General features: G+C 38.8%; 1 protein-coding gene across 1 annotated transcript in view; it reads left to right on the top strand.

Moving 5' to 3' along the window:
* Positions 1 to 16,407, top strand: part of stau2 (staufen double-stranded RNA binding protein 2) — a 116,499-nt gene that overhangs the window by 40,985 nt on the left and 59,107 nt on the right. The window contains exons 8-10 of the mRNA XM_015395039.1: positions 6,052 to 6,264; positions 8,156 to 8,293; positions 13,928 to 14,056. Of these exons, the coding sequence (XP_015250525.1) occupies positions 6,052 to 6,264; positions 8,156 to 8,293; positions 13,928 to 14,056 (480 nt within the window). The remainder of the gene's footprint in view (positions 1 to 6,051; positions 6,265 to 8,155; positions 8,294 to 13,927; positions 14,057 to 16,407) is intronic.

Here is a 16,407-nt window from a genome sequence, read left to right on the forward strand (position 1 = left end):
AGGGTTCTGCAGCAGGTTTAAAACTTGGGCTTATCTACAGGACCTGTAGAATGAAAGAAGGATTTCATTCTCAATAGGGCGGGGGAGAAAAGGGGTGGGGGTGAAGCAGTGGAGGATGGAAAAAAGAGGGAGTGAGGAGGAAGGAAAGAAGGAAGGACGTGAGACAAATAAAGGAGTATGAAGTGTGGATGGAAGGAATTAGGACAATAATATGTGCAAAATGTAGATATTTGATCTTTCATTCTGTTTTTCTCTCATAGTAAAAAAGTTCTTACCTTTGCAGACAAGAAAGGCGAAGACCGTTCTTAAAGAGGCTATTTCAGAAGATTTAGTGGGAAAATTCAATTCAGTTCCATGTATTTATATAGCGCCAATTCACAGCACGTCATCTCAAGGCACTTTACAGAGACAATTCAACCAGATCACACAGTCAAATTGATTAAAAGTTTTCTATCTAAGGAAGACCAATTGATTGCATCAACTCATTGACTTGAATGCAATCCCTCACACTAAGCATGCTTGTAGCGACAGTGGAGAGAGGAAAAACTCACTTTTAACAGGAAGAAACCTCCAGCAGAACCAGGTTCAGTGTGAGCGGCCATCTGCTGAGGCCGACTGGGGTTCAAGGAGACAGAAGCAGAGATACAAAAAGCAACTGTAAAAGGCGGCCCCATCCAGGGAACACACAGCCCGGCAGAAAAGCTCTGAGCCAGCTCCCATGTCAGAGGATGAAGAGAGCACATCCAGCCAGTCACAGTCAGAGAAACAGGGCTACACTGGAAAAACTGGCAGATTTCGAACACCTATAAACAAAGATGTTGATGGCAGCTGATATCTCTCCAGGATGGTGTCACTGCCAAACTGGAACTGACAAGGCGAAGCTACTATGAGAAAAAGCAGAGAGAGCATAACGTTAGAGATTGAACTAACAGATTACGCCAAGTTTGAGAATAGAGATAGAATGAAGCAGAATGATGAAATAGGGGTCCCTATGTCCTCCAGAAGTCTATGCCTATAGCAGCATAACTATAGAGATAGCTCAAGATCATCATCAACAGCAAGCTCTATGATGTCTTTGAATTTATTGGTGCACTTTTGTCAGGGAAAAATGAATGTGTAACGAAAATTAAAAAATAAAGAAATTAACATTTCGACTGTGCAAGATTTTACTTTAAATAATCAACAGATGGTCTGGTAAATAGACACTTTGGCTGCCTTAATGATCCCCACAGTGGTAAAATAGTTATTAGCTGAACTAATCAGGTAGCAACTCACAGCTGAAATTGAACTTTCCAATTTAGCTATTGCATGTTTTAAAGTAAGTATAAAATATCTTTATACCACTGTGTGAGATAGAGTGATATTAACACCGGGGCATTGTTGTATCATTATCAGTGGGATTTTGAAGCCATAGAAGATCAGTGTCGTTTTTTTACATGTCCGAAACATTTGTGGCAGGCTGGTTAATCTGATGATCAAGAAGTGTATGCCGAGTATGGAAAGTGTATAGGAAAATAACACTGTAACATTTCAACCTTTCTTAGTTGTATAATTTCTTCCATTTTATCAGTAAATGAAAAATAATGTTTCTTTCAGTTTTGTGTTCTGAAGATATATTATTTTGAAGAATACATGAACACAAGAAAAATGTCTGTTATTCAGAGATATAACTCCAGCAGAAAATAGTGGCTGGCTGCTGGAACACTAGCTTTCTATCCAGCTTCTATTCCATAACATGCTTTTTATTATGCCCTGTGCATAGAAATTCATATCCAAATCAATGGCTATAGCTATGTTTTATAGTACGTGCAGCCCATATAATAATAAAATTGTCCCTGGGGCTAGAAAGGTCCCTGTTGACAAGCTCAGTGCTATGCTTGGTTATTTAAATTAAATCTAAAATAGTGCTGCTCATAGGATGTTGGGAGCTTTGTTTTATAACACATTTTTACATCTGTGAAGGGTTCTCTGTAATTAATCGGGTAGCCAAAGCTTCCTTAGAGAAGACTTTTTATGCAATTAAACCAGGTGAAACCAAAACTTTTCCAATTGAAGACTTCTGGATAGGGCGTATTGACAGACGGAAAATATTTTTTTATCTTAAATGCAACATATATATATATATATATATATATATATATATATATATATATATATATACACAATTTTAGTAGAATTACTGCTCTAAGGGGGTCACTCCGTCAGCTAACACCGTCTTTTAGTCTCTATACTCCAGTTTATCATTATTCGATTACTAAATTAGTTGACCAGTATTTCAATAATCAAGTTTAATCCGATTAATTGTTTCAGCCCTAAATGTACCGTTGGATTTATTTATTCTTTCTTACGTTCCTCCTTTGTGTGACCGTAGGATAATCTGTTCCTTGATACTCCCTACCTAGTTTTCTTTGTTTCTTAGGTTAAATGTCACACTTTGCTCATATCAAAAGCTAAAAGTAACACACATATGTATTACTCTTCCATCTATTCAGCCCAGCATCTTCTCGCTCTCTATCATTTAATCCTTCCTTTACTGGTGCATGAAATCTCTCGTTAGTTGCCATTAAACTGTCTACTTTCCCGTCACTCTGCGACGTTGCCACCACCCCAAGAGCCAGTCAGCTCATTTGATCCTTCTGTCATGGAGTATCAAACAGATCTAAGGATCAAAGAGGAATCAATCTATAAACCACTGCTTGTGTGTTTCTTTTTTTTGGGAGGGGACAGAAGAACGTTTGAGCCAGGAACCACCTATCTTACAAGGAGCGGTTTCCCTCAGGGCATGTCCATCCAACGCTCCACACAAAAGCGTCTTTCTTCTCTCTACCAATCCTTACCATTGTTGAGCCCTGATCCCATTGCCTCCTTCTACAGTACCTGAGTTCTAGCATACACATTTCCTCAGACCTTCCAGGGTATTGATGTCTCCATGAGAAGCTAAAGTGAAGGCCTCCCATGTTTGAATAAGAAAGGATGAAGAGACGGGCATTGAAAAAAAAAAAATCAACATTGAATTACAGAAGGAGTACAACCTGATACCCTTGTCGTCGGGTGGTAGACGGGCGTGTTTGCGTGTTTATTTGCGTGTCTGTGTGCGGGCTTGGCTTGTAGGTGAATAGGAGTGCTGAAATCCCAACGGCAGCGGTGTAGATCCTGTGTCAGCTGCCAGGACTCTGACTACAGCTCGTCTGATGCTGTCCTAGACTATAGGAATCTAAAATGTTGTACCTTTGTGCCTCACGTTTTTTTGCCTCAAAGACTGAACTACACATGCTTTATTAGGTTTAAATTTACCTGATGTAATCAGGAATATTATTACTGCCTTAAAGGTTTAAAGGAGGACACATGTTAATTCAAGCATTGCATTATAAATTTTATTGAGAGTGATAGCACATCACACGATTACACTACCACCACCATTGGCTGCCATTGTGAAAATGTTTCAATGTTTTTTGGAATGATGCAGTAGTTGTATCACAGATTAAAGCTTCAGTAATTATCTTTAAAAAAAAAATGATAAAAAAAAAACACATTTTAATATGTTTAATTTTTTTAAGGGTAACTCCACTATTTTCTCAGAACTCCGTACTGCTACCTTAAATGAGAGTATTGTTTATTTGTGAAGTAGAAGTATTACTCCTACTGTTTAAAAACATTTTGTAGAAGTTAGAGTATCAACTCAAGCTTTTTACTTAAGTGAAAGTGTAAAAGTAACAGGTTTGAAACTACTTAAAATATGAAAGTAAAAGTAATGCAGGAAAACATGTTAAAGGCAGAAGCCTTAAATCCTCTACTGCACTACCCTATTAAAGGAGCGTTTTTTATAGTATTTTGGATGATAAGTTCTTTATACCTAATTTTCTTATTTTTAGAACTAATGGCAACATCATCAAATGTAACTTTGGATCATCTTGAAAGACTATTTATTTTGGTATATGGTGAACAGCAAATTGGTGCTGCAATGATTCATCCACAAAGAAATTAATTGGATGAAAAGTTTTTTTTAAATACCAACAGGCCATAATGAAAATAGGCTTAAATTAAACTAACTAGTCTATTTATAAAATGCAAGGAGTAGAAAGTAGAGATGGTTGCAAAAAATGTAAGGAATAGAAGTAAAAAGTTGTGTCTACTTTACTCCAGTAAAGTATAGATGGCCAAAATGTCTACTTAATTAAGGGAACTAAGCATTTGTACTTTACTTGACACCTCTGTATACTTGATTCCTGTCTGCTTGTGTTATGTTAAATATTGCGGTGGGAATCCAGACTTTTATTGATCTGTGTGTGGATATTGGATATTATCTTTAAGCACACAAAGCACAATGGTTTGGTAAAAAGATAAGGCAGGAAAATAAATCAGTGTCAAAAAGGCTGGAGTCCAAAGAAAAACTTAAAACCCTATTAGATAAATCCTTATTGAAGATGAAAATGTTATCATCTTTAAAGCAAATCATAAAGAAATTAGAGGAACCCACCATACAAGCCCAGAAGTGTGCAATCTACAACTTGCTGTCTACTGGAGTTTATGTGCCAAACTATTTCTTGGCCCGGAGCACTAACTTCCTGGAGTCTCTACTCGTTGCCTGACAACTAAACAATGAAACGAAACAAAATCAAACTGGGAATAGCCCATTCCCGTTTTATATATTCCTTGAAAAAGGATGCCTTCAGATGAGCTTGAGTTCTTGTTTGGTTCCAGTGCCATTCAGAAACACGGCAGCGTTTGTGTGTTGGGTTCTATCCCAGGGATCCTTTAGCTGAGTACTTACACATGGTCTATGTGACGAACGGGGAGCGAGTGGAAGGCGGAGAGGCAATCAGAGCTGAGAGCAGCTGAAGAGCTGCATCACGAGGCTCCTTAAGGCTTGTGTGGGGCCAAAAAAAAAAATCTATCTGCAGTCCGTTACTAGTTCATATCAGTTTCCTCAAAGTGACTTAATCTTTGCTGAGAAATGTCCATGCAGCCTGAAGTGTCATCCCGGCACACTGCTGGCACAGTGAAAACATTGTTATTCACTGTTTCCAATCATGCCAAATGTTAGTTTGTACAAGAAGCTGTCATGTTGCATTTCCCTTGTCTGGTGATGAGTAACACCAGAGTAGATCCCTCTGGGTTGGAGGGAGTTCAGCTGTTTAGTTGGACAGTGAGTGTTTCAAGGCCTCCCTGTATCCCTCATCCCTTCACATACAATAGTCTTGTGCTGAAACTCGTAACTTCCAGTCTTTTTTTTCAGTTTCTTAATTAAATTGCAATGTTTCTTTTAAGAGGAAGTGAACACATTCTCATAATGTTTTCCCTGGTCTGGTATTTGTCCATGTTGATGTGCAAGGCATCTTGGGAATGCCCAAGCCTCTGCTTATCAGTAAAATCGTTTTTATCGGTCACTGGGTTTAAATTAAGTGTTTCTAGATTGCGGCTGATTGCTACAATTTGTGCTGTCTGCGCCGTAGCTCCAGTTTTAGTCAAGAAAATCTGCAGAGCGTGGGAGGAGGAAAGGGAAGGAAAGAGAACTTCCTAAGAGAGGGAAAAAAAAACTGCATCACCCATAAACCATTAATGCCTGAGGCGCATTTTAAACATGGACAAATGTCAGGCGACTGTTATAACTCTGGAATCATACATGTGTGAAACTTAATTCTTTTCCTACGTGAAGTTAGAAAGAGCCCCACCTGCTGCATAGATATTGTTCTCAGACTTCATAGGAAGTAGATGTGATTGCAGAAGCATGACCTAACGCCAGCCGGTGTTTGTTTTAGGTCTCCCAGGTGACCAGAGGCTGGAGGAAGGAAATTCAGCCTCCATCACCAGAGACTGTCATTTAGGAACATGTTACTCCTGGTGTGTGCGTGTCGATGTTTCTCAGTACAGCGTGTGTTGTATGTAATTACCATGCGTATATGGGTGGATAAAGCAGATGTTTTGGACCACCTGGTCCAGCTTTCTGGCACATAACGTACACGACAAAATATTGACACACATCTATTTATTTCTCTTTCTCGCTCTGTCTCTCTATTTATTTTCTTGTGAACATTTAACCAACTTTCCCAGGTGTTAAAAGAAAGCGGGCCACCTCATATGAAAAGCTTCCTGACCCGCGTCACCGTTGGAGAGTTCTCTGCCGAGGGTGAGGGGAACAGCAAGAAGCTGTCCAAGAAGCGCGCCGCTCTGTCCATCCTGCAGGACTTGAAGAAGCTCCCCTTCATACCGACTGTGGAGAAACCTAAGACGCACTACAAGAAACGCACCAAGACTATCCTAAAGGTGCTGATATATTTGTAGATTTGTAAATTTCTTGCACCAGACTTGGAATGCTTTCGGTTCTCTGTTGAATAACAACACCAACATTTTTTTTTTTTTTTCAAATCCCCTGATTAGCTTTATTTAAAGTATTAAACCAATGCCAAGTTGATATATGAATTATTACATGTATATAGGACTGTCATCTAGAACTGCCCTGCATATTGTTAGAATGCATCTAACAATATGCAGGACAGTCATCCCTGATGACAGTGTTTTTATGAGGGACTTTTGTCAAGAATGCTTCTGAATGTAAAAGTCTTGCATCACCAGGCTTAATACACAGGAAACATTCCTTACATTTTCTTTATTTATGATTTTACAGCATTATTCTTGTCATCTGTCCATCTAAACGTGCAAAAAAGGCAGCATCAAGACCGTTTGGCATGTAGATGACATCTAAACTTTGTTGTAGATACATTGTGGCCCAAAAATGCTACTCTTGTTGCAATTAAGTAATTGAGTGGTGTCCAGTTGCTAAAAGCAATATTTCTGCAAAGGTTGTCATATTAATATACCAAATACACAGTTTCTCATTGAATACCAAGTAGGCTAAGCAACCCCTGATAATGATTGGTCAAAAAGCATTTGTAAACTTCATAAATTGACTAATTTAACTTTGATAAAGAAAGAAGGCCCTGATTGGATAGCACTAAAAGATCTACCACTTCCAGTGAGGCTTAACCTCTTAGGGGGGTCTGTGGAGTGGAGGCTGGTCATGAAGTTGACTGCTCAATGCTGATTGGCATTTTTGACTCACATGCCAATACTCACCCCTACTGGCTGAGTATTGGCATGTGGGCCACAATGCGATATTATCACTATATTGCAATATCACTATATATTAAAAACTTTTATCCAGCTATCAAAATGAAATGTCTAAATAAAAAAAGCAAGTGCTGTATATATCAGAATCCAAATTGTTTAGGGTTTGAGTCAGTCCAAGTCTTCTACTGTGACTGCCTCAACTATAGAAATGGTGATGTGGCGCACAGCAAAAGGGCTTCATGGCTCAATCTACTACAGTGGAGATGCAGAGGTAGCACATTTTCCCTTATTGTTTTAATAATTTTTTTTTTATTGATAATAGCAACTGAAAAATCTATATTATATTGGGCAGCCGAAATCATTTGTTCCCCACATCATTATTGATGTCTTCAAAAATTTGCCAATGCAATAGGTTACGTTTGGATTTCATTGATACCATTGAGTCACCCCTGGCTCAGAAAGTAGCAACAGCCGCTGGTTTCTTGGTACTTTGATTTGCTCAAAAACTAAGCAATAGACTCGACAAAAATATTTTGGTTAACTAGCAAGGATGAATACAGTAAGCTTTGCTTAATATGTATAATGGAAAATAGATGTCACACGTAAGGGTTATTGACCAAAGCCAATTTGAAACATTGGTGCCTGACTAGGCTTTTTAAAGGATTAAAACCAGAAAATTAAGTTTAGACAAAAAATAGTTGAATGTGATAAAAGGTTTTGTTCCTGATGGTAAAACATTAAACTGCTGTGCTGCTGTTAATGTGAAAGACAATAGAGAAAATGTCGGTCTATGTAGCACTGCTTGCAATAAGATAATGTCATTGATGTCAGCAGCTGTGCAATAGGCTAGTTTTTTGTTTCCTTTTCATCTACACAATTAGAGGTTGTGTGTTTCTGTGTAATTTTAGTTAAAGATTAAACTACTGAGATTAAAAGTGACATTTTCAGTTTAAGGCTTTTTGCTCATCTTTATCACTGGTGCCAGCAATAGTCAGCTATATGGAAATATTACCTCAGCAATATAACATTCGGTGGAGATAAATTCCTTTGAATTAAGCTAATTATAAAATTTTCCCTACCCTTTCAGACAGGACCTGACTATGGTCAGGGCATGAACCCAATCAGCCGATTAGCCCAAATCCAGCAGGCCAAGAAGGAGAAGGAGCCGGAGTACCAACTGCTCTCTGAAAGAGGGATGCCACGGCGTCGGGAATTTGTCATGCAGGTGAGCAGAGATTTAAACTTTGCCTTCTCTTATTTCTAAATCCACTCTCTTGACAGAGTGGATTGTGGTCATTTTTAAATATAATGTACGGATTTCAAAATGAAAGAAAAAAAGTGGCATCTAAGGTATTTATATAGACATACATAGAACTTGTCGAAGATCAGTAGATTCATGTTTATTTTATTCTAAATGATCAACATGGACTGATAAAAGACCCTCAACTCTGTTTTGCTCTGACAAATTTCTACTAAAACCTGGAGAATCTAGTTTTAAAATAAAGATTTATATTTGAAGACATCCGTCATGTGGGAAAAGTCAGGGTATTTCCACTGAGGAACACTTCCGGTTCTGTAGACATGTAGAGCGGTATAGAAACATTCTTCTGATGGGCTCTCGATTTGACAGGGATGAAGTAAAGGAAAAGTTGAAGAAAAGTTATTCTAAAAGATATTTTTTACCAAACATTAAAGAATTTCACTTTTAAGAGCAACATTAAGGCAAATTAATTTGATGAAACCTCTCTTTGGGGCACGGCGCTGGTACATGAGGAGATCAAGTACTTATTTTACAGAAATTATAGTTCTCTCGACCCTTGCTGCATGTCCTCCACCTCTCTCAACGCCCATTTCCTGTCAGCAAACTGTACAATTGAGGTTACTAATTCTAAGAAAATTATAACTATAGTTGTTTAAACACTTTTCCTATCACAGGACTGGCATTGAATGAATCCTAACGTCTGGGTCTAGACAGCCTTCTGTGTTTACCATTTCGGTGGTACATCTTATCCACAACCACTAGTTGTCCCAGTGATAAAGTTTGTGGGTCAGGTTGACTTAACATTGACAATCAACTTTTGCCCAGTTAACATAAAGTTCTCCTATGAACCTCAGCTGCTTGCAAGACGGAGCTGATTTCTTTAGCTTTTATAACAACTAAGCAAAGTGTCTACACCTTTTGTCCTTAAATATAAACATTTTTAGACATAATTATTTTAGTCAGTTTACTGTAATTTAAACAAATTAAGGGAAGTATGTTAAAAGATATTAGATAATGCCCTCTCTGGACGACTAGAGCACAGTTTTAATCTGCTTAATATAGTTGTGATTGTTTAGCATAGAATGGGGTTATGTTGGGATTTGTTGTGTAAAGGGCAGAAAAAAAGGAAAAGAAACGAGATGACCGTTCCCTCTGGTCTACACATGAATCTGTCATCCTAATCACAGTTGGCAGTGCAGAACATTTTCAACTATAAAATCTGTCTCCAAGTCCACTCTCATGAAAATGTGAGCGTACAAAGCTTCATATACTGAAAATAATTGAAACATGGTGCATTGGAAAAACAAGGCACAGGCAGTGCTCCGTTAGTGCTGAGCGATTTTAATGCTAGCTCGTTTTACAGCTTATTGATTTTGTTAAATGACTGAAAAAAACAACAGAAAAAAGTTTATGCACATACTGTCCAGTAACAACAGCTGTATGAGAACACTGATTTGGCCGTCTGGTTCAGTGAGTCTGGATCAGAATATCTAAGTGGAGTTGTTGCTTCTAAAAAACTGGTTTCAGCTTACAGTTGTGGTCCATTGTGTTGCATTCGCTCATATGTCTATCAGTAAAAAAAAAATCCCCTGGTTAATTTTTCCTAGAATTTTTTTTTGTTTTGTTTTCTTGAGCAGAATGATTACACAATGTGGTTTTAAAGGGAGAACTGGTTGAAGAATGTACATACAGGCCCAACTTTATTTATGCATTCATAATAGTCTGATTGAATGACCCTTTGCAAGTTATACCTCCAACCATAAGCGTTGTATCCAGACTTAACCTTTTGGAAATCTTGCGATTTTCTATTAAACAAATAACTTTTTTTTTCCAATAGAGTTGGAAAAACTGATATTATCCTGCTTTACTGATAGAGTCACTCATTGTGAGTCTTGTGGAAAAAACCCAACTGCGTTTGAGTCTCAAATGTATTGCTATCCTATGGTATAATGAAACATTTGGGTGCAACTTTCCTCCTTTGTTCCATCCGTTTTCAACATTGCACCAGTACCACTGATATAAATGATCACCCACAGCATGATGGTACCACCACCTTGCTTGAGAGTTTGTACATGTTCTTAGGGTCAAAATTAAGGTGACCATATTTCTAAAATCAAATCAAGGGACATTTTTTTAGCTTGTTAATGATGGGCTCTGTGTATGCACCCTGATTCTCTATCTTTCCGGTTCTTTACCCTGAAAGGAGATCACTCGCGACAAACTCTTTAAATAACATATCATAACTTATATGTATTAAATAACCAGGAGAGATTACAGATTCTGATAGAAATTGTAATCTTACTCAGATCAGAGAAATTGCTTAGAATGCACAGAAGGCAGCTGCTCACCTCCGGGCTCACCTCACAGAAAGTGGCCCCGATTAATAGTTAAAAAGGCATTTTATACATAATGATATAATTATATTGTCACTGTGGGCGACAGTGGCGTTGGATGTAGGAGTTTTCCCTGAAATCGAAGGATTGACTGTTCAAGCCCCGACTCCGACTTTCAGTGTCGTTGTGTCCTTGGGCAAGACACTTCACCTGCATTGTCTACTGATGGTGGTCAGAGGGCCCGGTGGCCCCAGTGTACGGCAGCCCCGCTTCTGTCAGTGAGCCCCAGGGCAGCTGTGGCTACAATGTAGCTTGCCACTATCAGAGTGTGTGTGAATGAATGTAGTGTTAAGCGCTTTGGTCAAGTTACCTGACTTGAAAAAAGGCACTATATAAGTACATGCTCTTTACCATTTTACCTTTTTTTTTTAACAAAGTCAAAAATGTATTATAGCATGGTTTGATGTTGCAAAATTTCTAAAATTTTGCAGATTCTATTAATTTTGTTTTTGTCATAGTTTTGGTCATTTTGCATCAGGTTTTGTGTAATATAATGCAGGTCGGTAATGTCAGCAGAATCAACACTATCTGCTAGCAACACTACAAACACCTCTTTACTATCCATGAAAGGTTGCAACACGCTGTTTTAGGCCATTGAAATCGACGACAAAGGAGGCAGCTCTAAAGGCGTCCATCCTTGCAATTTAATGTTTTTACCTTTTTTTCAGATAAATGCAAATCAAAGTTAAAACAAGATTGGTTTCTTTGCAAAATAAAAAATAAAGAACATTTCCTCTCTAACAGAGCTGATCTTTTATGGAATTGAAACTTCTCTCATTGCTGACTTTTTTCAGTAATTTCAGACAAATGTTATTATAATCTGTTTCTAAGGTTTGTACAGATTCTGGGTAAAATATCCATAAAGTTTTAAATCAATGCCACTTGACTTGTGATAGATATATGGTTAGATAATAAAAAAAAAAAAAGTTTTTATTCTAATGCTTTCTGGTTTCATCAGGATAATAAAGTTATTGTCAGTGCACATTAGAAAAGAACTAATAGTGGGATATTAAAATATTCACTGTCAGGATTGGATGACATGGCTGGTGATTTCATTGCTACTGCCATGTAGGAATATCACTTCTGATAGTATTCAGAGGGAAATATTGAACTGAGGAGCTTCAGGTATCATGGTTTTACTTCAGAAATATGGGAGGGAGGAAACACAGGCTGATGAAGACCTTTCCAGCTATAATCTGATCAGAAGGATTCAGATCTTTTTGTCTTTGTAAGGGCCCTGTCACACCTTGACGATTTAGCCAGTGTATACCTGACGTCCCAGAATCTTCCAAAACACTGGCATACAGTGAACTTTCTATGAATGTCTTAAATTTTGGGCATATATATAGAGTATTCATACAAAGTCCAGAACTTATTACCAACAACAGCCTAACTTATACATAACGCACAGCAGCGTAATGCCCATGAAATGCCATAAACCAGTGTCCTGAGGAGGGCAGCTGTGCGCCCAGAGACGCCCGGCCTGCATAAAAAGATTTATTTGATCGTGGTTTTAACGTAGCTGCTGTTTACTGCCTGCCAAAAAAAAAAAAAAAAAAGAATAATAAATAGAAACAAGAAAAAGAAAGAGGCTTTGCAGTCACAGCAGATTCAGTGTGATGTCTGCTAGGAAGTTTATTGGTCGTGGACGTGAACCCAAGGAGGATCCATCACACACACCTCCTCGTTCATCCTATAATGGGGATGCAGTCTGGAGGAGGACTGACAATTTCCTCCTATGAACCTCTTTTTATACCAAAACGCTGCCAATATGCCTTTAAACAGTAGCTGTAAGTTAGAAACATGCTCAGCGGTCATCTGGAACACATCAAATACCTTGATATGCGTTGGAGATAAGTTCTTGATAAGTTATGCACAAGTTACTCATAGGTCTTGGATAAGCTAGACACCATTACTAATAAGTAACTTACTTTTAACGTATGTAAACTATCAGATAATTGACCTGTAACCTATGCCCCATGTATGAGCATACACTGGCTTAGTTGCCGTATGTCTTGCCGTATGTCGACATGTGCCAGCGTGTTTCAGCGTGCCTCAGCGGTCTCATAACTTTTACAAAACTTACCAATAACTTATCCAATTTATGCCAGCGTTTTTACCAGATTTCCGTACGTCAGGCATACGCTGTCTAAATCGTCATGATGTGACGGGCATAAGGTTATTTTACTGTGCAGCCTCTTATTCAGCATTGATTTTTGGAAGATGCACAGATTGTCCTAGTTTTAATGCTTCTCTTTTTTTTTTACATAGCTACATACAAGTTAACCCTCATGGGCATCTTGGGTCTTTAAGGTGTTCTTTGAATAAAACTTAAAAGTAGAACGCACGTGATAATAGATACTTTTTATGAATTTTATTCATTTTTGCACCTATTCATCTTCAGTCCGGTAGTCAGACTTGCTCTCTTTGCATTTCTTTCCATAATCCTCCTCTTTTATAGAAAGGACACAGCTTCTCTCACCATCAGCAAGTAATTCAGCCCCAATTCTATTCTCCATGCCTCTTTGATGCACACATTAGGAACTGTCTGTGTGTGTTGGTGTGTGTTCTTTTGTGCAGTCCACTCACTCTTCTAAAATTTCCATATTGTTTCCCCCGGTAGGCAGCAGGGCTCAAATGAGCCTGTGTTTTCACATCTTTTGTTTAAACAGGAAAAAAGCCTCCACCTTATATCAGATGCCTTTGAGGTGCTTATCAGTATTTAATACTCAATAAAAGAGTGATTCTGGTTGGGAGTCAGCTATTTACCCTGTATGTCCCTGCCAGCTTTATGCATTCAGTGCAGTACTTGAGATTGTCAGGCCGCTTTCAATAAGTGCACCGAGGCCTGGCTTTTCACAGGCTCCGGCTCCCCACAATGTTATTTGTACAGTATAATTGTCTGTTTGTATAACACAACGACGTCCGATCTGCTCTTGGAAATTTCTGCTTACATTTTGCGTGGACAGATTTAATGCTTTGGGATTACTGAAAAACAAACACTTCACGTTGCAAGGCTGACTTGGCCGAGGAAGCAAAAGTTCTCAGCTGAAAGTGAATGGAGGCCTATGAGCTGCAGGAAAGGCTAAAGAAAAGCACTTAGACACCAACCAAACAGCATGTTAATACGTCGCCGCACCATTCAGCCGTGTCTCTTTCTCACGTGTATCTAATTGTTTGCCTCTTCACGTGTGCGTTCGTGCAGGTGAAGGTGAACAACGAGGTTGCCACGGGAACGGGGCCCAACAAGAAGGTGGCCAAGCGGAACGCTGCTGAAGCAATGCTGCTGCAGCTGGGATACAAGGCCTCCACAGTCGCTACGAATCCCTCAGAGGTACAAATCAAACACAACTGCAACCTCTGTATTTCATTTTTGATCTATATACAAACCTCCCGCCTTTGTTTTTATGTCTAACCATTTATTTATCCCAGTGTGGGATTACGGTAAGGAGTTATTCAAACTTTTAAGCTATCATCACCTCACTGAAAACATGACTAAAGTTTGTGGCTCATGATTACTTTTTTTAAGTAACATTTTGAAAAGGAACATTTAAGATGGTTTCTACACTGCTAATTAAGGAAAAGTTCAGAAAAGAATACAATGGAGGGGAATTTTAAAAGAAAAAAATAAATAAATTCAGGCTTCATTTTACCCTACTGTGTATCAATCAGTCTGTCTAACCTGTTATCCATCTGTTGTCCATCTATCTTTCTTACTGTCTTCAATTCCACATTACTTCCTCATCTTGGCATAAATATTTACCGAAAAAGCTTTTTAGATTAATAATTCAAAAAATCTGCCAGAGAAAGGTCAGGATACTCTGACATTTCCAGCTCAGTGGAAAAATCTCACATGAACAGCATGTAGCAACACTATATTGCATCAAAAACTGAAATCTATACAAGAAAGGAAATTTATCTCAAACTGCATTTCAGTTATAAACATTTTTTATTAGGTCTTATTTCCTCAGCCTTGTGCATGCATACCAACTCTGAGCCTGCACCCTCTGATTTATCACCGGCCTCAGTGCTGCTAACCTATTACATAACAACTTGAGCTCCTCTGAACCGAGTGTTTTGGAAGCAACCATTGATCACCCTCATTTTTATTCACCTCATCGGTTTTTAAGCTTCAGAGAACAGAATGCGATAGAGATTATGTTACATAAGCAAGCTTTCTGTTGAATTGCAATTTTTCTCCAGACATCACAGAAGAATGGCTAACCATTGTTGTCATCATCGCCGCTGCACAGTAGACTTTATACAACATTATGACTAGTTACAGGGAAGGCTAAATATGTTCTATGGTTGCAATTGCACCTTTTAGTATATGTGGTGTTATCTACAAGAGTAGATTACATTCTGTTGCATGATGTGTCCTAATAAATTTATCAGGGCATTTTGAAGAAAAGCACTTTTCATTTATAACCCTGGCTGCAGATACAAGCAAGTTCGTGTTTGTAGTTGTTTTCTTGTTCCTGTTTCTAGACGTCTTCATCTGTTTAATGGCATGCTCTTCTGTCAAAAGTCAAATATACCGAAGGCCAAAAAAAAAATTTGCTACAAGCTGAGGGCCGGGCTGGTTATATGTTTATTAAAACATATTGAAATGAACATAGCCTGTTAAACTAAGACCTAATATGTTTTGTTTTTTTAACAAACTATAAATAAACCTTTATTACTTTAATAAACTTATTAAGATAAATACATAATCAAAGTGCATGCATTATAAATTTTGTTTGGATTGTTTTGGTTTTTGATTTCCCCCCTTTAACAATCCAAACACACTAGGCTGAAGGCGGTTGTCTAAGGAGGCGGAGTGCACTAACTGCGCTCCGCAACTGCTGTCAGCAGAGGCTGACTGAAACCAAAATGAAAGGAGCCTGGATGGAGGGAGGGGCAGAGCTGATCCTGCAGGTGATAGAGATGGACACGCTGCTAAGCGAGGGGCAGGTGGCATCCGAACGATACTCTTGAGACGGAGCGCTACTTACAGGCGCGGACCTCTGCCCTGACTGTGCCCTCTGTTCACTTTCCGGTATTTTGTGCCTAGCGTGCAGATCCTACCTGCCCCTCGCTGAACAGCTTGTCCATCTCTATCACCTGCAGGATCAGCTCTGCCCCTCCCTCCATCCAGGCTCCTTTCATTTTGGTTTCAGTCAGCCTCTGCTGACAGCAGTTGCGGAGCGCAGTTAGTGCACTCCGCCTCCTTAGACAACCGACTTCAGCCCAGCTTGGATTGTTAAAGGGGGAAAAGCAAAAACCAAAACAATCCAAACATGCAAAGCACAGCAAAAAAAATTACATAAAAGAAAACAATCCTGTTTTCCCCCGGGAATGTCGTGTTGGTGCGTGCAACACAACCGAACCACCACTACATTCCCCACATTGCAACGGTAGTCTGCAAAGTCACTGCAGCTCACACAAGTGGCCGTGGCCTGTGGGCCGGTTCTAATGGTAATTAAGTATCATCCTGGGAGCCATGGATAAACAATTCGCAGGCCGGATTCGGCGGGCGGGCCTTGACTTTGACATATGCGCTTTATATAGATATTTATATATCCGTTTAATACAAGGGGAAACAGGAAGTAGCAGATATACTAGTTCTAGACCTTCTGGACTTTGAAGTGTTTCTGATTACCGTATTTTCACGACTATAAGGCGCACTTAAACGTCTTTTTTTTT

The sequence above is a fragment of the Cyprinodon variegatus genome, unplaced genomic scaffold, assembly GCF_000732505.1.
Source record: "Cyprinodon variegatus isolate N-32 unplaced genomic scaffold, C_variegatus-1.0 Scaffold721, whole genome shotgun sequence".
NCBI lineage: Eukaryota > Metazoa > Chordata > Actinopteri > Cyprinodontiformes > Cyprinodontidae > Cyprinodon > Cyprinodon variegatus.